Source organism: Rhinolophus ferrumequinum (genome assembly GCF_004115265.2).
Source record: "Rhinolophus ferrumequinum isolate MPI-CBG mRhiFer1 chromosome 5 unlocalized genomic scaffold, mRhiFer1_v1.p scaffold_110_arrow_ctg1, whole genome shotgun sequence".
In the NCBI taxonomy this organism is placed as follows: Eukaryota; Metazoa; Chordata; class Mammalia; order Chiroptera; family Rhinolophidae; genus Rhinolophus; species Rhinolophus ferrumequinum.
Window position 1 is genome coordinate 13,320,269 of NW_022680355.1, and position 23,930 is coordinate 13,344,198.

Below are 23,930 nucleotides of genomic sequence, written 5' to 3' on the forward strand. Positions count from 1 at the left end.
CTGGTTCGCCTTTGGCCCATGATGGCGAGCAGGGTGCCTGGAACAGAGGCTGGACACCACGCTGCCACCGCGGTTCTCCTTTTGAGGACCCTCACGCCTCCTGCTCACCATGACGCACCTGCCCTCTCGGTCCCCAGATCCTCATCTTCCTACACTCCAAACATTGACAATGGTTTGGCCCACACATGTATTCTGTCTTTCAGGTGTTTAACGGATATTTTGTCCACTTTTTTGCTCCTGAGAACATGGACCCAATTCCCAAAAACATCCTGTTTGTCATCGATGTCAGTGGATCCATGTGGGGAGTAAAAATGAAACAAGTAAGTAGCCCTGTCGGCAGTGACACGTGGCACCCCTGCCTCCTTGGATCCCTCTCAACAATGCCAGCATTTCATTTCTCCTTCCCCCACCCCCAGCACTTGTCTTAGACTATTTGGGCTGCTGTAACAAAGTAACACAGATTGGGAGGCTTATGTGTGAACAACGGAAATTTATCTCAAAAGTCACCTTTCTGAAAAATTTATCTCAGTGTAGCCTCTTCTCACTCTGATCACTATGCTGTTTTATGAAGCAGAACAGTGGTCCTTCTGCATAACGTTTTACTTGAATATCTTGCCATTGTTCACCAGTAACTCTGAAATCATTATATGCAAACCTTTTCTAATTACACTGTAATTCGGTGAGGGTGTCCACCCTGTCTTACGGCTTCCACTTTGGAGCTCAGCGTAGGCTTATTCAGCCGTAAATGGTACAGATGCAGTTCTAAAAAGCAAACAAGGAAATTTCATATTTTAATCCATCAATCCATCCATCCAAACAATTTGAACAAGCAACTATCCATTTAGTCATTCATTCACGCATTCGTTCTTTCCTTCATTTGTTCTGCAACCATTTCTGACCTCGCAAGTGTTCACTACTCTTCTAGGATCAAAAAGAAGGAAAAGAGATGGCCCCTGCACACTGTGCTCACCTGCCAACACCAGGTTTCTCAGCAGTGGCACTGCGGACGTTTTGGATTGGATCATTTTTTGTTGTAGGAGCTGCTCTGTACGTTGTGGGATGTTTCACAGTGTCCAGGGCTCTACCCACTAGTTGCCAGTAGCACCACCCCCTCAGTCGTGACAATCAAAAATGTCTTCAGACATTGCCAAATGGCCTCTGGGATATGTGTGGGGAGGGACTGCTCTCAGTTGAGAACCACTGCTCTAATACAGCAGCTCATTCATTCCTTCACTCCTTCCTTCTTTCCTTCCTTCCTTTAATGAATATTTATTATTAAGCACCCACTATGTATCAGGCACTTAGTTCACCAATAACAAAATCAACCAAAAACATTTTTAAAAAAGTCATCCCTGCCCCCATGGAGCTTATGGAGCTTACGTTCTACAGGAAGGGGGACAGAGAATAGACAATACATATAATAAGTAAACTTAAAAGTATTGTCAATGGTGGTGTTATGAAAAAAGCTTTAAAAAAAAGAAAAGAGGAGAGTATTAAGAATCAGGAGTGCCATTTGCAGGAAGGTGTTGGTGGTTTGAAGAGAAAGACGAGAAGTAGTAGTTTAAGAGAGTGGGTGAGTAGATAGACTTGAGAAACGCATTTGCTTTTCAAGCTCCACAAAGGGGCACCTGAAGTCTGTGATCCTTGATGTAAAGTAGGATGAGTCAAAGTATTTGTGCATAACAAAGTAAGTCACCCAAAGTTTATGTCTCAAAATGCAGACAGTACGTGTTCAGAGTAAGGGAGAGGTAGGTCTGTGTTTACTGAGGTGGATTTAAGAGGTTTTCTGCAAGACCTGTAGCTTGAGTCAATACTTGAAAGATGACAAAGATGAAATATTGGTCTTCCCCTTTTCTTCTCGGGCTTAAAGCATACGTGATGAGACCCTTCTCCTTTCTCTTTTGGGACAGACAGTGGAAGCAATGAAGACCATATTGGATGATTTGAGAACTGATGACCAATTCTCAGTGGTTGATTTCAACCACAACGTGCGCACCTGGAGAAATGATTTAGTCTCAGCGAGTAAGACACAGGTCACAGATGCCAAGAAGTATATTGAGAAAATCCAGCCCAGTGGGGGTGAGTGGGTGTCGCCTACTCCCAGCAAGGGTTCGAATCTTGATTCACTGAAGAAATGTTATTCCCGACCACAGTGCACTTTGCCCGGTCTGCAATGGTCTGCCTTAAGTAATACATTTGTTATTAAATGATGAATACTAAGTTCGTGGCGAGAGTACAACACATAACCAACCCATCCCACACAAGTTTGTAATTATTCCAACCTTCCTCAGAAAAGGATGTCAGTAAGTGACAGTCGCCTTCTCATTACTTGCGTAGCATAAAATGTTAAGTGTCTACAGAACCGTGTCCAAGTCGATCAGCAAGGCTGGTTTAAATACTTTCAATTTGGTGTTTCCCCAAATGATGGACTGGTGCTTTGAAAGGGCTAAAGGAATCATTTACTCCGAAGTGAGTGTTTTACTCCAGCCTGGGCAAAACTGGTGTCACTTGGGAAAAGCAATCAAATGACTTGGGTACCTGGTAAATTATGCACAAGTGATCACCAGACAGATGAACTTGAGCCCAAGATACGATTGTTTCTGTGCAAAGAAAGAGCATACAACTGACCAGCACATTGTATTTCCCTTTCAGGCACAAATATCAACGAAGCACTTCTGCGGGCCATCTTTATTTTGAATGAAGCCAATAACTTGGGACTGTTAGACCCCAACTCGGTGTCTCTGATCATTTTGGTCTCTGACGGCGATCCAACAGTAGGCAAGTATCACTTCAATTTTCCAGTGACAAATATTTTTACTATCGTTTCGTAGGAACCTGACTTGCTTACGGTGGGAAATCTAATGGCATTCTGACGGAGTTTCTAAACCATATTAAACCCATCCTTCCTGACAAAAGGCTTCTTTTGACCCTGAAACACTCAACCCACTTAAACCAGTGCCCAGACATTTTTCAGTGATGCCCTTGAATGCCTCGGTGTCACCTCTACAATGGGGGGCAACATTCATTTTAATTGTAATCGTATGTTGTGAGGATCGCTGGTCCATACTAGTGAAATGCATCCATTTCCTCAAATGAAGGTATGTGAACTGGTGAACCGGGGTGTGTGTGTGATGAGGGTTGACCCCAGGTCTGCAGTGGTACCTCTGGAGTCACAATAACGTATTCCTCATTGTCCCCACTTCCCTGGTTCCTCACTGCCGCTGGACAAATCACATCTCTCTAATACATCCTCCTGTGAAGCGTTTTTCTTATCCACAAGATGGGTCAGCAACTCCCTGCTTCTACCATGTACTGTTATTTTTATTTGCTTCATTTATCTTTACACTGACAAACATAAGTATGAGCAAATGCTTGATTGTGCTGCAGTCTCTCATGTGGACAACGATGGTGTCTGACCTGTGCCTGACACAGCTCAGTGGGAGGAAAACCAGGGATGCCGTCATGACAACACGAGTTTGAGAAAGACGAAGAGCAACCGTTTTATGAACGCTGAGACTAGAATGGCCGTTGTGATGTCCTTGTTGCAGATTCAGTGTCTTTCTTCTCCCCCTTGGATCAGATTACTTTAAAAATTCAATTTTAGAATAAAATCACAAGGAAGAAAAGGAAATAGAGCAAAAAATGTCCCTGGAGGCAGTTGCTGGAAACGTGTGTATCTTTCCAAAGATATTCTATGCAAATCTGCATACTGTATGTACATATGTACACACATATGTGAATACACACACACGTGTGCATAGTATATGCACATACATCCTACATACACCAAATTTTAATTGTTTTTTCCCCTTTAAAAATGCCTTTGAGATCATTCAATATAAATACACAGAGAATTGCTTTGTTCTTTTGAATAACTATACAGTATTTCACAGTTGGAATGTACCGTAATTTAACCAATCTTTCTTATTGGGGTACATTTAAGTTGTTTCCAGTATGTGGCTATTCCCACTAATGTTGCTATATGTCATTGCCCATACTTTATTCAACATGTATGAGTGCATCCATGAGAAAAATTCCTAGTAATTGAGTCTGAGTCAAACAGTAAATGCATTTTTAATTTGGACAAATTTCACTAAACGGCCCTCCATGGATCTTCCAAAAACTGTATGACACTGCCTCCTTATTCCTTTCCTTTCTGTCATCATCAACTTTAGGTGAACTAAAGTTGTCCAAAATTCAGAAAAACGTGAAGCAGAACATACGAGACAACATCTCCTTGTTCAGTTTGGGGATAGGATTTGATGTTGATTATGATTTTTTGAAGAGACTATCCAATGACAACCGTGGAATTGCTCAAAGGATTTATGGAAACCAGGACACTTCTACCCAGCTCAAGGTAACATTTTTTGTTCTGTTCTTCTTGTTCTTTTTCTTTTTCTTTACTCAAAATCATTCTAGGAATATTTGACACTTAAATGAAGATGGACGAGTTTAAGTGAAAATTATCATTACCTCAGCTATATCTGGTCACAAGAATCAAGAACGTGTGCGTTCCTTTCTCCCGCAGCTCGCCCTACTTGTCCATCTGCAGTAACACTGAGATGAGAGGCAGAAAGGCCATGGGCACCCCGCACCCCCTGGACAAGTCTTCAGAGGCCCTCCAGCTCCATGAAGCAGTTGGCCCTCCTTACTGTCATGGCCGCCACTTTCCCTTTAAAGTGCAATTTTATAACACGACACAGAGAATCACACTAGCCTATAAGTGTCCTTAAATATAAAGTATGTGACTTACTTGTTTATTTTGACTAAATGAACAAGAAAAAGATGTAGGAGAAGAACAGACTTTACCTCGGCCCCCTCTCCCGCCCCCCCCAACCCCCGTCAGTACCAAGTACCATAAATCAAATGCAGGCCCATATTTAAACATGGAGACAGGTCAGGGATAAGGTTCTAATTTGGGGAATATCAACCTCGCTGATGTTTCTTATTATGAAAAGCTGTTCATGCTGGCCATAACAGGCAGGAAAAAAAAAATGCTGGGCTCTTAAGTCAAAGGGAATATTCTTAACAAGTCTTTATTGTCGCTATGTCTCAGTTCGTCTGATAATTGTGAGGATTTGCCTTGTGCCATAGCTTCTCCCAAAGATACTGTGAGAATAAATTAAGAGATAGAGATCTCTGTTAAGCATTTGAATAGTCTCAGAGAAAAATCCTTTAGACCTATAAAGTGATACGAAAATAATGATTTCTCTGTTTTGTTTGTTTTGTTTTGTTTTTTTATGGATTGTAGAAATTCTACAACCAGGTCTCTACTCCATTGCTCCAGAATGTTCAGTTCAACTATCCCCATACATCAGTAACGGATGTCACTCAAAACAGTTTCCATAATTATTTTGGAGGCTCAGAAATTGTGGTGGCAGGAAAATTTGACCCTGAAAAATCAGAGCAATTACAGAGCATCATCACCGCAACTTCGGTACTTTGGCTTGTCTGCTTATTCTGAAAATACTAACTGGTCCCCTGGATACTGTCCATCTTGTGTATTAACAGACTAACACTGCATTCCAAGAATACTATATGTAAAATAAAAGCAGTATCGAAAGGAAGACATGAGAATATCTTTACCATCTTCCCAATTACTGTATAATTCCTTACCTTTTCATCCCAAACTCCAGAAGTATGCGCCTACTTCTTCTTTTGTCTTCTTTCACATTCCCCTTAAAGTTGCATAGTACCCTGACTCACTCCCAGTCGGTAACAAAATGTGAATTTCTTAACTATAATTTATAATTAACTCTGCTGTCTTTAAACTGAACCCTGCATCATCCAGGCCAACACGGAGCTGGTCTTGGAGACCCTGGCCCAAATGGACGACTTGGAAGATTTTCTCTCAAAAGACAAACATGCAGATCCTGATTTCACCAGGAAATTGTGGGCCTACCTGACAATCAACCAACTTCTAGCTGAGCGGTAAGAAGAGCATGCACCACAGGGATTTGCAACAGTATGCGGTTTGCCTTGAATATTTGAAGTAATACACAAAAAGAGTTTGAAACCAAGAAAGGCAGCCAATTATTACATGGTTTGGATTATTAATTTCCACTGGTTCCAAGCACGTTCGCTAAAGCTGGGTTCACTTTTTAAATTTTGTATTGAGGTGTAACATACATACAGTAAAGTGTGTGAAGTGCATTGATTTTAAATGCACCGTTTAATGAATTTTTATATACATCTCTCATGTAATCGCCACCCAGATCCAAATATAGAAGACTTCTTGCATATAATGATATAATACAATCTGTATTCTTTTGTTCCTGGCTCCTTTCACTCAATATGTCATCTGTGAGATTCGTCCATGTTGCTGTGCAGATCAGGACTTTGGATTTACTCCTGGAAACGGGTTACTGTCCAAAGAGAAACGTACAGGGATGCGATTTTGTTATCACATAAGGAAGGGCTCCCTCACAGAGATCTGTTGCATCTCTGGCTTCTCGGCTGACCTGTGTTTAAACTCTCCAGTATAAAAACTGTATTTCTAGCGTAATGGATGGATGGCTCTTAAGCCACCTGCATCAGAGTTACGTATACTTGTTGACTAAGAAAATTACCATTTCTGAGCCCACTCCACATGTCTGTCAGATCCTCAGGAACATGCAGAAGGGTCATCTGAACTAGGTTGGGGGAAATGAAGTACAGGTGTATAACTGCTCACAGAGAAAATCCATGGTGTCAATAAGATTGTAAAGCACACAGCGGCTATAAGCTGTGGCTTTGAAGTGAGCGAGAAGTATTTCTGCCCATTTACAGGAGCACACTGGGCGCATTTAAAAGGAGATAGCAAATTGCTGCGGAAGTTAAATACTGATTTTTAGAAAACAGTCCCCTATGAAACAGATCAGTGGTTGCCAGGGGTTGGGAGAGGGATAAATAGGTGGAGCCCGAAAGATGAGTAGGGCCGTGAAACGACTGTTTATGACACCGTAATGGTGGATACATGTCATTATGCATTTGTCCAAACCCATAGAATGTACAGCACCGAGAGTGACCCTAATGTCCACTGTGGACTTGGCGTGATAATGCCATGTTCATATAGAGTCATCGATTGTGACAGATGTCCCATGTGGTGGGGGCTGGTGATAACGGGGCAGGAGATAAGGGGCAGGAAGTACATGGGAACTCTCTGTACTTTCCACTCAGTTTTGCTGTGAACCTAAAACTGCTCCAGCAAAATTAAGTCCATGAAAAAATTCCCTAGGACTTCGTGGCGAGATAAAACACCACCGCTTCATGCAACCTGTTAGTTCTGTTTTCCCTGGTGGAACCTCGGAAGTGGTGGGGTTGTGGGACTTCCACTCAGCCTGAAATATAGTGACGCTCTGTACTGTCTCTAATTCCTGAATACAGGAGCCTGGCTCCTACAGCTGCTGCCAAAAGGAAAATTACAAAAACAATCCTGCAGATGTCTCTGGAACATCACATTGTGACCCCCCTCACTGCTATGGTGATTGAGAATGAAGCCGGAAACGAGCGCATGCTGGCCGACGCACCCCCCCAAGATCATTCTTGCTGCTCAGGTCAGTGTTTCAGTCCAGTGGAGAAACATCACGCTTGTAGCCTGTGCCAAAGGCCTGGGACCCACCCCCCACCCCTCACCGAGCCTCTCACACACCCAGTCCGCCCCTGGCTCCCAGGCCTGTGTCCCTGTGCTCAGCTCTTCCTGTCAGTTTACTCTGGGGATGGTTTATTGCCATGCTCGTCAAACATTTTTGCTCACATGTTTTCCAAAGGAATTTTCCAAACTTATGTACCCCTTCATACAGTTTTTAAATCGGCATTAGAAAGTTGCCATGTTGTTTAAGTACTTGCAACGAATTTAATTTCTGGCACAATGTAAAGGTTGAGCTTTCTAAATAAAACTGTGACATCACTGTTTTAAGTGTGTCCAGTGAAATTGAATACCTAACTTGATACACACCATCGTCCATTAAAAAAAGTACATGAACAAATTCTGTGTTAATTACTGGAAATTTTATATTGTTCTTTTTTTTTAGTGGAACTTATATTCCCATTCCACTTTCCTGGCAGAATCATATCCTAACATAACGTATTTTTATACTTGAAAGTCTGTTATTAATCATCCTTCTCCGCTGCAAGAAAAACATGTTTACAAATTTAAATATTTTTCAGTTTCTTGTGACCCTAAGATTATGAGTGTTCAAAATTTTCTTCTGGATTGAGTTTTATTAAAATTACTATGAATAGACAGCTGATCAAAATAACATAAATGTGTTATAAATTTCTATACACATAAGAAGGGATATTTTCTTGGACATCGTTCCTTAATGAGAAAAATGTGGCTGAGTGTATTTTTCATGAATCTATGGGTAAATGTTATTTCGGAATAGATTGAAAGAGACAAGATTCAGCATCAACTCTACTTTTAAAAAATATTTTATGGACATAAGTCCCGATAAACCTTGTTGACATAGATAAGTAGATAGGAATGTAAAGAACTTGGTTATAGGAATGCCGCTCACCTGACCTCTTCAAAATTATATGACAAAACTCACACCGATCTAAATAATTCAAAAATTATTTTTACTAATCTATCAGATGACAGCTTGGACCCTACTCCAATTCTGTAGGGAACAAAGAATTGGGAACAAACAGATATGTTTCTCAGTCATTGGAACCATTCTGTTTTTTGGCACTACACCAATTTTCTAAAAGATGCTTTGGTTCCCAGGAGGTTTTTGGTGAGAGGAAGCAGGGAGAGAGCATGCTTTCCGCTTGTAAACTAGGAGAAAGGGGTTTTCTTAGGAAAGAGCAGATGTGGAAGCTGTGAACCTAGAAATTGCCCTAAAAGCTATCCATGACCTCTGTGTCCTGCGGAAAGTCCCAAGGCATGACCGAGGGACGGCACCCAAGTTTAAAAGACCTTAGTTTGTCCACCTCCTTCCTTCCTCTTTCTCAGGGACCGTTCAAACACAGTCTTAAGAATGACCTGCATATACGAGAGGGATCATTTGCTGAATTGTTAATTTTGTCCAAGCAAGATGTCACCTATACCGCAGTGGCCCAGGATTCAAGGAACTCTGACTTCTCACCTTCCAGTTTCAACAGGCTGGGGCCTCACAGCTACATTTATCCAGGGAGACACTTACCCTAGATAAACTGGCATTTATAGGTGATTTTATATTGCCTAGGTGAACTGGCATATGTTTCTCAAAGACAATGAGACGGACTAGAGATCAGAAAGCAAAATAAATTGTGTTGTAACTGATAGGGAACCTCTTTGGGAAAGTAAATTGCTCAGGTTTTTGTTTGGTGGGTAAACAGGACTAGATCAGGAGGGTGATGACTAATTCAGGGGATGGATGGGACATTATCTCCCACAGGCCTAGTGTGTCCCATGGGCCCTTCCCCAACTCTGTGGGGCAGTTCCTCCTGCTGCAGACCCCAGCCCACGTCCGAGACTCTGCAGAGAACCCAAAAGCAGACCTACAGCTTTTGACAGAGGGAGCCATAGGTGAGAGAAGTCAGGAATAGAAAAGGTTTTCTACACAGGTGCCCTGTATTACGGCAGCAAAGTTGCTCCAAGTTCACTCCCATCTTGGGTCAGCCCTTCACCAACACCAAGGACCCCAATGCCTGCTGCTGGAGCTCCCGCGGTTGAGATCACTCCTCCCCATGTAATGAGAGGTAAGAAAACTTCCACATGGCTTTCACCTCCCAGATTCAATTGGGTCATAATCTGTGAAGAGATTTAATTTTGTTTTAGAGATTTGTTGAAGAGATTAATTTAATTTTTCGCGCTAAACTGCCCTAACTTCCATGTGTTAATAAAATTGCTGTGTCCAGGTAAAATAGGTGACTTTTACAGGCATCATTGCCTTCCATTGAAAGACGGTAACTCTGTGTATTAGTTAGCTTGGGCCATCGTAACAGAATACCGCAGAATACCACATAAATAAATACCACAAATTTATTTCTCACAGTTCTGGAAGCAGATGTCCAAGATCAAGGTGCCGGCATGGTAGATTTCTTTTTTCTTTTTGGCTTGTAGGTGGCCAACATCTTCCTGTGAGTTCACATGACTTCTGGAGAGAAAGCCAGAGAAAGGAAGGGAGGGAAGGAGAGAGAGAGAAAGAGAGAGAGAGAGAGAGAGAGAGAGAGAGGGCTGTCTGGTATCTCTTCTTATAAGGACACTAATCCCAACATGGGGAACCCACTCTTGTGACCTCATCTAACCCTTTCTTACCTCCCAAAGGTAGCCCGCCTATAAAATGGGGATGATAATACCTCCTCTGCAAGGTGGTTATAAGGTTCCCAGTAGAAGCTCAATAAACACTGGCTGGTCTTATGCCCAAGGATCCCAGACCCGTAGGGATCTGTGAAGTCAGTCACGGGAGCACTCAATCTATTTTCACTCTAATTAAAATCTAAGGCTGCACAGACCAACTTAAACATGATGTTTCGTTTCTGTTGCCTAGAATAATATCAGCTCAATGTGGCAGCTCTGATTCATTGTTGCTTATCAGAAGGTTTGATTGGTGGGATCTGGGTTAATTAAAATGGCAAAATCAACTGTTATCTCTAATAAAAACAATCTCCTTCAAACAGAATGCTTCAAACTACCATATTTGTGTAGAGGAAGGAAGAGGATAGCATAATAACATGATTTTTAATTTTTTTTTAAAAAAAAAGGAGTTGGGAACCTTTGTTCTGTGTTTTAATGATGCCCTCTAGTGCCCAGCTCCAACACAAAATCAACTAACCAAGTATTTATTGAATACACACAGCATGGGCTTGGTGGTGTGAAGGGTGCAAAGAAATACAAGTTTTTGTTCCTGCTCTGGATTAGTTTATCCTCGATTTCAAGGTTCAAAACACACTTGAAAATGAACGAGCATGTCCGAGAATGGTTGGGAGAATGGACTTGTAGTCAGACAGCTTGGCTGTGAGTCACAGCTCAAGCACTTACTCACTCCGTGATGTGACCTCGGGTAGGTCATCTGTCCTCTAAGGATACGGTGAGAATGAGCTGACTTCATGTTTGTGAGGAGCTTTGTGATAATATCTAGAGAACAGTAACCTCTCAAATAAGGTCGAATCATGTCACCTTTATTCTCAAAAACCTTTAATAGTTACCCAACAGTTTAAAGGTCCGTTCGTTAGCACGGTGTTCCATTGTCTTCATCACCTATGTACAGTTTTAGTGTTATCTTTTTCTACATTGTTCAAGAACCCATCTGCGAGTCACACTGAGGTCCTTTCTAAACAAATCATCAACTTTTCTACCTCTGTTCCTCATTCTGTCCACTCAGAATAAAATCCCTCTCTTTATTCTGTGTCGTAGTCTTCCCCTTTCTCCTCCTACTTTTAAGACTTAAAAGTTCAAAACCCAACTCCTTCCTAAGGCCTTTCTCAACTTGCCCAGGTGAAGTCAAGCATCCTTGCATCTCTATTCTCAGAGCATTGTGCTTAGGCCATTGTTGTATCATTTACGTTATTCTAGCTTACATGAATGGTTCTGTCTGCCTCTATGAAAGAAAAAATAAAGTTCTAACTGTTAAAGGAAAAAATTATTCGTGACATTTGCGAAAGCATAGTAAGGAAGAATTTTATTCAAGGGCCGATGGGCTTAAGGACCACTGCAGTGGGGGAGAGAGATTGGACTCAACTTCAAATAAAAACATGGGAAAGTGGGAGTTTATAGACAAGGAGTGGGTTGGGGTCAGTGGGTGAAAGATTTCTACAAGGAAACATCAATGGAAGGGGATTCGGGCTAAACCGCCCTAACAGGATTCGTACTGAAGGCAGACCAGCTGATCAGACACCACCTGGGGCATGGTGGGTGCTGAGGGACCTGATCAGATATCCATAGTGAGCCGATGTGGAAGGTGGGGTTTCTGGTTAAACTGACTTGGCAGGATTCTTGCATAAATGAAACAGTGCAGTCCACGGAAGTCCAATGAAACACGGAAGTCCAAAAGTTAAGGTGTACTTGAAAACTTCAGGGGAGTCTGAGTAGAGTTTGGTCCAGGAGAGAATCTCTGTCACTCCTTCATTAAATTGTTACTTTCTTGAAGCCACAGACCAGGACTTACATAGAGCGGCACCAAATGTGGCTTAATTCAGTGTTTTGTACATAGTTTTTTTTCTTACTAAATATTCGTTGAATGGTTAAACCAACCAGCAAATAAGATCAGCCAGAATAATGGTGTTCCGCCACAAAGAAATACTTTCTTGGGAGTAACTTGATCCTTCATTGCTCTTGGAATTGATTAATATTAATCTGTATGCCCACAAATAATGTTTTTTCTCCTTTATTTTTATATACTGTGTATGGCTACTTAATAAAATACATATCTTTGTACCTACCTGTACACACTTTCACTGTATATGCGTTTATCCATATGTAGTATATGTGTGTGAGTGTGCCAAAAAAATGTATATACATTTTAATAAAGGAAAAAATATTAAAATTACACTAGTGGTAAACACTTTGAGCACCTCTTTTAATTGCAAAAGTCAAACGCGACTTGTATTCATCCTTTGTCATTGGTATATGTTGAGTATTATAATTTTAATAGTTTTTTCCTTTCTTAAAATGTGTATACATTTTTGTATATATATTTGTGTATATATATGTATATATAGTGTGTATGTATGTGTCTTACTCCTTGTGTCTTTCTTATTTATTTTTATCTCTAGCCCAGTGCCTATGTCATGGCTGCGGAATAAGTATCCACTGCACTAGGCCCCAGTGCCTAGTAGAACAGTACCTAGCAGATAGTAGAAGCACAATAAATGTTTGTTCTTGTTAAAGTAAAGCTGTTCAGGAATAGAATAGTTTTCTAAATCAACTTCCCTTCTATGATTTTTCGTTTGTTTGTTTTCATTTTCTTTGTATATTTTCCAGTTGAAAATGACCCACACTTCATCATTTACCTACCAAAAAGCCAAAAGAATATTTGTTTCAATATTGACTCTGAACCTGGAAAAATCCTCAACCTTGTTTCAGATCCAGAATCAGGTAAAATTAAAAGATATCATATTTGAATTAGACAATTAGATCATCGTCATGCTTCACTGTCAGTACCTGGGGTTTCTTTCTTTTTGTTTTTCTTTTCCCCCTTTCTTCTGCCTTCCCTCCCCAACTCCAGGTCAAGCCGTTGTTTCTCAGTCTAGTTGTGGAGGACACAGCTCCCTGACCCATGCTGGGATTATGAGCCTTGTGCTCCCCCCAGCTGAGGCCTGTGGTGGTCGGTCAGCGGCTCACAGCAGCTCACGCTGGCCGCCAGCTGCTCATGGTGGCACACAGTAGCCCACGGCAGCACACAGCAGCCCGCAGCAGCCCGCGGCAGCCCGTGGCAGCTCATGCCAACCTCTGGCTGCCCAGGGCAGCCCAGCTCCAGGGAGAGCTGTTGTTCACAATCTTAGCTGTAGGGGGCGCAGCTCACTGGTCCATGTGGGAATCAAGCCCGCAACCTCGGCGTTAGGAGCCCCGCGCTCCAACCACCTGAGCCACCGGGCCAGCTTTCTTTCTCACCTTAATAGAAGCCCTCTATTTCCCAAACTCCAATAATTACTAAGAAATAAATTATGAATATATTTCTAAGTGTTTCAACTATTACAGATAAACTACTCTCCTTCAGTATGAACTAGCAGATCTTGTAATATAATGAAACTATAATAAAGCATAGTTATAAGAGTTACAGAGGAAAAAGTATTATATAAACAAAATAATAATTTTTCTCATACTGTCAATTTTTATAAATTTGAATTATGGTACCCACACATGAAAAAAGAAAGTGGCACATGAGAGAGAAGAAAAAAAAAAAAACTTTTTTTTTTCTGTAGGAATTTTGGTCAATGGACAGCTCATTGGCGCCAAGAAACCCAACAATGGAAAACTAAGCACGTATTTTGGAAAACTGGGATTTTATTTCCAAAGTGAAGACATGAAAATAGAAATCAGCACTGAGACCATCACCATGAGCCGGGGCTCTCGTACATCCATCTTGTCCTGGTCTGACACAGCTCAGGTCATTAGTCAGAGGCAAGTGTCACTATGTCTGCACTTGGGCCTGTCCTTGACACATTACATAAATCATTCCAGATTTCTGAACGTAAACATAGACCTTAAAATAGTCATTTTAAATATGAAGAAGTTGAGGTTCAAAAAAATTTGGTTACCCACTCTTCGGTTCCCAGCAGCAGGGACCATGTGTTCGGTCACCGGGTGCCCCAGCGCTAGCCTACTGCCCGGCATGCGTTTGCGTAGGTAGTCAGTAAATACGTGTTGGGTAAGTGAATGAGTCCATCAACTGAAATCCACAGCCGGCTCTGTGTCAGATACGCTCAGAAACACTGTGACTGTGTCTAATGAGTCATCTCATCCCATTAGTATCTGTTAATTGTTTAATGAAACAAACATATACAGTGGTAGAATTTCGGAGCTGGGAGTTCAGACAGCATTCTGTGACCAAACCATGGTAAATCTCTTAGAAACTAGTGGGATTGTCCTGGGAGGAATGGGAAGTGCATGTTAGGGATGAGGGACGACTTTCTACAGAGTCTATTCTGGACTCATTGACCCCATTTCAATTTTCCCACTAGTGTGTTTGTCTCGGTGAAGAAAGAGAAGACGGTGACGATCACTCTCGATAAGGGGATGTCCTTCTCTGTGTTACTTCATCGCGTTTGGAAGAAGCATCCCACCAACGTAGACTTTTTGGGGATCTACATTCCCTCCACAAACAAGTTTTCACCTAAAGCGCATGGACTGATAGGTATAGTCTCAGCCGACCACCTGACAAGTGTGGGGCCACACTGGGTCGTGAGCAGCTTTGGGTGACACTGGTTAGAACTTGGGAAAGTGACAGGGGTAAACTGAAAAGCACAGGGTCTTAATTTATAAAGCCGATGAGTGACGACCCAAAGAGGTCAATGCCACTGGAAGAAACATGAACTGTCACTCACTGTTTCCCCTGGAAATAGGAGGTCTGGCTGGCCACACAGGGGCCACAGGAGGAAGGCCAGATTTTGGTCAGGAAGTGGAAGCAAGAATGAGCAGTAGATTCAGGCCAGGCCCTTATCAGGGTTTCCATGGGAAGACAGGACAGAGGAGGGTAGTTGAAGGTTGGTTGGTTGAATGATTCCCTTGGACATTGAGCTAGAGGGTGGTCTCCAGTTGCCTGGCATCTGGCTCTGGAATGCTTTCTTCTGGGTTGTACAGGCCGTAGGGGATCTGGCTCTGGGTTGGTTAGTTGCGTATCAGGACAAGCTTCTGGCGGAGTCCTTTGTTATCTTTCAGAAATGGCTTGCCCAAGGCGGCGCAGTCTCTCCACCGAGAGACAGGTTTATGAAGATGTCAAAACATCGTAATATACAGAAAATAAACAACCTGATTACTACAACCCAAGAGAGCAGTGTGGGGTGACTCAGTAATGCTATAGCAAGGAACTTTACTGTTCCAGACAATGTTTTCCCGGAACCAGGATTTCATCATCACAAACTGGGCATGTTCAAAGAAGGGACAGATATAGTTTAAGTTTTATGCTACAGATTTTTTTTCTAACTGAAGAGAAGTAGACTGGCTTAGGAAGTCTGTAATAACAAGCAGGACATCTAGGTAAACTTTCTTCCTAAAGAATGGTTCCGATTTAAGCATATGACATCACAAAGCTGTTTCTGATTTGAGCTATGCTCTCCGTTGCTGACCTTAACCCCCTGTCATTGGGAAGCTCGATGTTATTTCTGATTCAGTAGATCAGTCTCGTGTATAGTGACCACGGGGTGAGCAGCACGGATTTGCTCTCCGGAGAACCCATTGCTGTGCCCTTTTCCTCTCAATATGTCTTTCTACCCCAGAAATTCTGGAGGGAGCACCAAATGGTGGGTTGGATCAAATGACCCGCCTGTCTTCTTCTTTACTGTGGAGTTCCGTGTGAATCCCTATCTGGACTTTGTCTCACTAGGCCAGTTCATGCATGAGCCAAAGATACGTATCTTCAATGAGCGGCCAGGAAAGGACCCCAAGAAGCCAGAGGCAAGCATGGAGGTGAAAGGACAAAACTTGGTTGTCACCAGGTAAGCCTCGGATGCATATGACAGTAACGAAAAGGGCTCCTAGTAGAATTGGACTCACACAGCAAACAGCAGAGTAAGAAAAGCTCCTTTTTAAAAGTATGACCTATGTAAAATCAAAGAATTCACTAGGAATAGACACATACGTAACATGTGCATAAGGACACTATAGACAGTCCGTCTGAAATGAAAACAATGTCTACATACATAAGTACGTACTGTAGACTCCAAGATTACTTGGTCAGTTGTCCTCACCTTCAAACAGTGGCAGCCCTATGGTCACAAGCTGGATAATTGAAAAAGCTGCTCAGAGAAGGAAATCATAAAAATTACCACGTACCCTAGTGCAAGAGAAAGAATGTGTATTTTTATATTAAAGCTAGAGCCTTCTTTTTAAGTATGAATCTACTGAGTGTCTTTTTGTGTGGCTTTTCTTATACAAACTATATCCACATGCTATTTTGGAATGAGAACTTAGATACTTGTAAAGCATGCTGTGTACAATTCTTATACTTTTAATTTTTCTCAGTCTTTTACAGTTCTCACCAATGCTTAACTCGGTATCATTTTAAAGCATTTTCTGCCCTTTGAGAGTTTTTACAAAGCAGCCAACTTTGCTTTATCAGAAATGACTCTCTTTGCCCACAAGTGTCATTGGCTTCCATGGACTTAATTAAGCCATCCAATTACAATAATAATTAAACCATAAGATTACAATAATACGTACTACCACAAAAATAGATTTGTGAACTAAAACAATGAGCTCCTGGCGAGTACACCACCCAACCGGCCCCGGTTTCCTAGAGATCAGGGAGTTAGCAGTGGGCTCGGTAAGCACGTTTTCTGGAAGAAATGGTGAACAGTAATAGTAAGAAGGTTCTCTGAAGTTAGTGCACATGCATCTCCTAGACTGTAATGACCAAAGGTAAGTGCTGGGCTTCAGGGTCGTCTACTGCAAGCTCCCCATGCTGCACCACTGAAACCGAGTTGACCGGTGGGCCATACACAGTTATATAAATCATAAAGCTCATGAATGGCAATATGCCATATAACTTTTCAAATCACTGGCTCCTTTGTCCTTTAAATGAAAGACATGAATTTCTCAGCAACAGCTGGCATGCCCTTACAGAAAACACACATCCATAAAGTGAAAGTGACAGGCATCGCGGGTTCATTCTGCAGGTAACGTGTGAGGTCAGCTCACAACACGTCAGAGTTTTGTTCCCTTTTTCTTTCTGTTTCTACGTTAATTTGCACTCTTTACCTTGCTGGAAAAGTCCATATTGGTCAGTTTCTAAGACACACTGCTTATTCTGGCCTTGCAACACCAAGTCCCCAACTCTGATATTTCCTATGACGTGGGGAGCGGGGGTGGGCGGGTGGGGACAGGCAGATAGGGTGCTAGAAGGGGCGCCATGAACAGCAATGGGGAGAGTGTGTCCTTTGGGGAGAGGCCGGCTGGCGTGCCTTGTTCTATGCCCTAACCGTCCATGCCCCTTTCCTTGCAGAGGCATCCAGAAAGACTACCGAACAGATACAGTGTTTGGAACAGACGTTCCCTGTTGGTTTGTACACAACAGCGGAAAAGGTTTCATTGATCGACACTACAAGGATTACTTTGTGCCTCAGCTCTATAGCTTCCTCACATGGCCTTAAAGGTTTGGAGTTTCGGAAATTACATGTATAAACATATATTTTCCCCTGCCACTTTTGCAGTCATTCTTCAGTTTGAATCATTTTAAAAACAAACCAGTTATCATGGTGGCTTATAAAAGCTGTTGACACCTACCAAGAAAATAAATGCTTTGCAAAGAAACTTTAGGATTTTGTTGCATTTTCAGTTCTCAAGTGTGTTCATCTGTTGGCATAGCCTTGCCCAGAGTACCTGTGAAGGCCCAATACACTTAGCCGAGATTCCCTCCAGTGTTGGCCTCGGAGCCATGTTTTAGTCCCTGAGGCCTGTGTAAGTCAGGGGTTCTCCAGAGAAACAGAGCCAATAGGAGATATGTATACACATGCAGGGTGGGCCAATGGTGCAGGGGACCCAAGGAAAGATGTTCTGGTTCAAAGGCCATTAGGCAGGAAGAACCAATGTTGCAGGTGAAGTCCAAAGGCAGTCACTTGGGGGAGGGTCAGTTTTTTGTTCTATTCAGGCCTTCAACTGATTGGCTGAGGCCCACCCACCTTAAGGAGGGCAATCTGTTTCGCTCAGTCTACCTTTTTAAATGTAGATTTCAAAACACCCCCATAGACACACCGAGTATAAAAAACCCGTTTGACCAACTCTCAGGGTCCCCCCAGGGCCCATCTAAGTTGACACATAAAATAAGCCGTAACAAGGTCTTAGTTGACCAGCTAGCCGTTCTCCAAATAAAATAAAAATACAATTGGGTAGGTGTCTTCTGATTAAATTATAATCCTGTAACAGTCCTCCCTGACATTATTCTAAGATCACCTTGGAGATTTTGTTGCTCCCAAATTCTTCACATATTTAAAATTGCTCAGGATATTATCTCTGATGGCTTACTGCACACAGTGTTAATGTTACTATGAATTCTGACAGAATCACAGTTCCCAGTGCTCTGGAAGTCCTCTGTGAAGCACAAATTTAATAGATCTCGAACACCAACACTTCCTTAGTACTCCCTGTAGACCTTTGATTTAATTGTAGTTAAGTGATTCCTAAGAGTAAAGCCACTTCATTTTATGATTAGATTTATTTCAAAATAGATTAACTAGTAAATTGTGTCCAAACAAAAGGTTAATGACATTTATAAGGCAATATAAACAAGTTTAAAGTGAAATTGGGTGACTGACTTTATGATGCCTGTGTAGATTTTGGTGATACAATCCAAGTCTTACCCATTGTAATTCTGTGCTTTCCTTCGTTTGTAACTTTCTTTTAAGAATCAGTTCCTAAAATGGGCACACTTTCAAAGGCCAAAGTGATAAAATTACACTTAAAAGTTTTTAAGATGCATTTTTATGAAATTTTCTCTCCATAATTTGATAAAAATACTTTTTCATTTTAGAAAGTAGCGAAAACTCTTTCTTGGAATACCCAACCCACATTTGAAAAAGTGAGTGATTATCTTTTGACCTAATTGTAAAATATTAAATAAATACAATCATTTCTATAATCCAGTCTCAGTACTGAAGAGGTAAGTGGCATTGCCTTTTAGTTTTATTCTTCCATAAAAATTGGTCACCTATGATACATTAAAAAAAAAAAAGTACATCTTCTCTATTTCCTATTTCAAAAATACTAATCTTAAAATGCTAATATTCAACCCAAACTTCAAAAGTGGGTTCTTGTAATTGTTAGTTGGTAAAAATTTTAACTTTAAAACTTCTTTAGCTAAGTTTAATTTGAGTCCTGGTATTTTCTATGTGCTCTGTTGCTTTTAGGATGATGAAAATGCTGGGGTACATATTTACATGCCAGCTATTGAACATTAGAGTCCTAACGAAAGGACTAGATTTCAAATCAAATCCATGTTATTCAAATTATCAATACTTTGATGAAAGCTAGTGTTTTAAAATTCATTGCCTGTAAAATAATCTTATTAATACTGTTCGCCAGGAGTTATTTTCGAACTTAGTGGTATGAAGTCTTAGGCAAGTCGTTCTCCATGCTTTAAAGGATCACTTCATACCATAAACAGTAGCATCTTTTCTTCAGCCTTATCCCAGCTGGAAGTGACTCCACAGACTCAGTGAAGGCCCAGCCCTGATAAGGCTGCTCACACTCTCTGAGTCCCACTGCACGTGGAGCTAAGGTCTGCTCCTTTTCAGTTACATGAACTAGAAATTTCCTTTCCTTTTATTTTTTTGTGCATAAGCAAATGTGAGGTCGGTTTCCTGTTTTATGCATCCCTGAATAATACATGGTTCTACTTATTTAAAAAATGTATAGTTCAACATTGCTGGTGGGATGGCAAATGGTACAGCCCCTTTGGAACAGTCTGGCAGTTCCACAGAATGTTAAACAGGAAATCCCATGAGTTACAGTGTGACTCAGCAACTCCACTCCCAGGAACGGAAAGCATGTGTTCACACTGAATCTTGTACACGAATGTTCACAGTATTCATAATAGCCCCAAGGTGAAAACAACCACAATGTCCATCAACTGATGAATGGATAAAAAAAGTCCATCCATATAATTTCCATTTTATTGCTGTTCAGCAATAAAAAGGAACGAAGTGGGGGAAAAAAAAGGAATGAAGCCTGATACACGCCACATGGATACATGGATGAACCTTGAAAACATGCTGAGTGAAAGAAGCCGGACCACGTATTGTATGATTCCATGTGTATGAATGTCAAGAACAAGCAAACCCTTAGAGACAGAAAGTCGATTAGCGGCTGCCAGGGGCTGGAGAGAGAGGGAGAAGGAGTGACTCAGGGACAGGGTTTCTTGTTGGGAGGATGAAAATGATCTAAAATCAGATAGTGGTGATGGCTGTACAACTCTACAAATATACCAAAAACCACTGAAATCGTACGTATTACATGGGTGATATTATATGGTGTGTGAATTATATCTCAATAAAGCTGCTATTTAGTTTAACTTTTGAAAATGTATATTTATATTTACAATTCAACGTTACTACTTTACTACAAAAATATAAATTTAGCGTATATGAAGAATTTCCTCGTTATATGATTCTAAATCGTATTGTATAAAACACTTTACAATAACATTCTTTTAATGAAGATTAAAAATCAAGGAAATATTACAAAGAAAATAAAAATAACAAGGACAAATTTACATGGTTTTGATACTTCATGAGACATAATTAGATTTTTCTCTTAAGTTTCGCTAAACAACTATACAGTAATAGTTAAATAAATCCATTGGTTTATACAAAAGAAACACCCTCACACAGTAGAGTCTCATAATGCCTTGGTGAACACCAATTTGATGCTTTAGGACTTTAATATGCCGTTAACAAATTTTCAAACTCAAGCAAGTTTGGAAATGTCTTCATACTGAATTCCTTCAACTCTGCGTCCTTTTAAAGGGCCCTACAAATTAAAATAATTGAGGAAAAGGTTAAAAACACACAAGTACTTAAAAGACACGAAAATGACACTACACTTTTGAATACAAATTTGCCTTTTCCATACCCTGAAAATACCATCCAGGATGCTAACGTTTCTATCGCTGTAAATTTTAAGAACATTCTATGGCATTCTCATTAAGAACTAACACACATTCTTCAATGGTATCTGAAAACTGTTATCACTAGATACTGCAGCGGGATCTGCCAGCTGTTCACCATCTCCTCTGCCTCCTGGATAAATAGTTAGATCTCCTAACTCCCCGTGTGGTTAGGTGTGGCCATGGAGCAGCCCACGGACGTGAACAGAAGGATGTGTGCCCCCGCCAAGCCCAGGCCATGCTGTCCTCTACCCTCAATCCAAAGCTCCCCCTTGGTCCGCCCGAAGCACACAACATGACAGCTGTAAAAGCCACTTGTTGAGGATGGTAGAGCCACCCACAAGTTGGAAGGACCCCAGGCTCACAATTACCTCTTATTACCTCTTAGAACAGAGCTGTTCCCTGATCATGAACACGATTTTGGATTTTTAGCTTAAGAAGTAAACCTCTGTTATGTTTATACCATTATCAATTTGATCATTTCTTTCTCTCCTTTTTTTCTTCCTTCCTTCCTTCCTTCCTTCCTTCCTTCCTTCCTTCCTTCCTTCCTTCTTTCCTTTCTTCTTCCTTCCTTCCTTCCTTCCTTCCTTCCTTCCTTCCTTCCTTCCTTCCTTCCTTCCTTCCTTCCCTCCCTTCCTCCCTCGCTCCCTCCCTCCCTCCCTCCCTTCTGTTCCTCCTTCCCTCCCTTCCTTTCTTCCTTTCCAGCAAATATTATTTTAAGCAATATAAATACTCAAACATGTTTGTCCGGTTTGGCTGTGACAATTGGGCTGGTCTTTATTACAGAAACTGAGTCCAACTTTAAACATATTTTCATCTTCTCCTCATATCCAACAAAAAGGGAAAGGCAACAACTAGATATGAAAGACAGTACCTATCATAAGAGCTGACACAACCTGAGAACATAGAGTCTAAGAATATGGGCCCTGGACCTGGACTGCCCAAGTTCAAATCCCGCCCTCCTCAAGTGACTAAACCCTCTGTGCTCCATTATCCCCTAGTGGGGAATAATAAAGTACCTATATTACTGGGTTGTTGGTAAATATAAACGAGTCAATACATATAAAGGGCTCAGAACAATACCCAGAACATACTCTGAGTATAAGCTCAATAATTTTCAACTCAGTATTAAATCTTTTGGCTAAAATTTAAAAGTTGGTCCCCTTCCTTGCAAAATAGAAAATGATGGTGATGATAAGGACTCCAATTCTGAAGTGAAATTCTAACATTTTTTACTGAGACACATGCCTTCCCTTCAGGAGGCTTTCTAAGACGCCATTCTTTTAATATGATCATAATGATTATATGTACGGGAAGTAGGTTCCCAGATAAAGCGTGACCCAGGCTGAATCTTACGTTATCGAGTTTAAAAGCTTAGGGTCAATTACACTTTTATGATAAGACTATGAGGCTGGGGGAGAAGAAGGGAGCTAGTCGTTTGCATTAACTAGGCTTTAAATAGCTAAAAAACTGAGGCTATTTTTGAACAATTTGTTAACTATTTTTAAATCTGCTTAATAAATATAAAAATTTCAAATATTATGATACTGACGCAAAATTAAGATGCCAGAAATGATTAAAAAAAAAAAAAAAGCAGGAGAAATCACTTGAAAAGTTCGTGTGTTTCATGGCAGTGTCTTGGAGAAAACCTGGGACATAAGAGAGACACAGCACCAGAAACACAGACTTTTTTTTTTTTTAATATGGAGGCAGGCAGCAAAACAAAAATGAAAAAAAACAACAACAAAGAATAAGCAGGTGGGATTCCTCTTCCAAAAGTACATGCTGCTTTGCAACCAACCAGCAGGGTTTTTATGTGGATTTCCCCCTAGCTTCTATCTCAGTACAGCTCTGTAAGCAACTAAGGCATTAGAAAGAAAGATGAAACTGGGGGTTTCCAGTTCTTGAAAATCATACAAACTGTAAACCAAAGGTATCCGGATGGGACTTAGGAATAGCCTCAGTGGTAATTAGTTGTTTTGTGTTTCTTTGAGATGAAAACCTGAGACAGCATCTAAATTGGATAGTATTATAAAATTAAAAAGTGGAGGAGGACCAACCTGCCATGGAAGTGGGAGATTTCCCATGACTTACACTGATTGACTCAGAGAAAAACTTACTGACTTAAAAAAATCTCAATCTGTTCAGCCAGACTGATAAAATCTTCAATATCCTTTTTTTCTCTTATAGTTTATATGACAGTTTCTAGGTTAGTATTGTCAGAGTCAGGGAAAAAAAAATAAAATAAAAGGCCTAATTTACTTAAAATGTGATCTCTCTCAAACAAAGACCCAAATGCTTTTCCCAGAAAACCTTCCTGAGACACAATTCTCTAACCAATCCATACAGGGGTTTAGGGGCCTAGGAACTCCTTAAGATAAAACATAAAATTTGGCAGTTGTGTGCAATTTTTTCAGAGAGAGATTAGAACTTTCATCAGGCTCTCCAAAATATGAACACTTAACTGTACTGGAGATGAAGAAGTCTTTCATTTAGAGATAAAGATAAATAATGCATAGTTCAGAGTCCTAAAAAAAAATTAGGCAGTGGGGAAGAAGCACGTTTCAGATCTTTCCTGCTAAAGACGTCTTAAGTCCCCCATGGCCTTACACACAGACCGGTCAGTGAACTAGCAGTTCTAAATCAGTAAGCAATCTTTGATGTCAGATTTCTTTAAATGAATTATTTTATTGATCTCTTCTCCCTTAA

General features: G+C 40.9%; 2 protein-coding genes across 3 annotated transcripts in view; one reads left to right on the plus strand and one right to left on the minus strand.

The window, feature by feature from the left end:
* The window catches only part of ITIH2 (inter-alpha-trypsin inhibitor heavy chain 2), a 31,073-nt gene extending 13,201 nt beyond the window's left edge, over positions 1-17,872 (plus strand). Inside the window, exons 9-21 of the mRNA XM_033100609.1 lie at positions 204-320; positions 1,911-2,079; positions 2,653-2,778; positions 4,176-4,357; positions 5,252-5,437; positions 5,792-5,931; positions 7,366-7,535; positions 9,529-9,663; positions 12,887-13,000; positions 13,828-14,026; positions 14,587-14,759; positions 15,948-16,059; positions 17,565-17,872. Coding sequence (XP_032956500.1) covers positions 204-320; positions 1,911-2,079; positions 2,653-2,778; positions 4,176-4,357; positions 5,252-5,437; positions 5,792-5,931; positions 7,366-7,535; positions 9,529-9,663; positions 12,887-13,000; positions 13,828-14,026; positions 14,587-14,759; positions 15,948-16,059; positions 17,565-17,712 — 1,971 coding nt within the window. The 3' untranslated portion in view covers positions 17,713-17,872. The remainder of the gene's footprint in view (positions 1-203; positions 321-1,910; positions 2,080-2,652; positions 2,779-4,175; positions 4,358-5,251; positions 5,438-5,791; positions 5,932-7,365; positions 7,536-9,528; positions 9,664-12,886; positions 13,001-13,827; positions 14,027-14,586; positions 14,760-15,947; positions 16,060-17,564) is intronic.
* Positions 17,873-17,973: 101 nt separating this feature from the next.
* KIN (Kin17 DNA and RNA binding protein) overlaps positions 17,974-23,930 on the minus strand; it is a 28,650-nt gene continuing 22,693 nt past the window's right edge. The window contains exon 12 of one of the 2 annotated variants that reach the window (XM_033100612.1): positions 17,974-21,085. In XM_033100612.1, coding sequence (XP_032956503.1) covers positions 21,023-21,085 — 63 coding nt within the window. In that variant the 3' untranslated portion in view covers positions 17,974-21,022. The remainder of the gene's footprint in view (positions 21,086-23,930) is intronic. The other variant, XM_033100611.1, reaches the window with a different exon arrangement.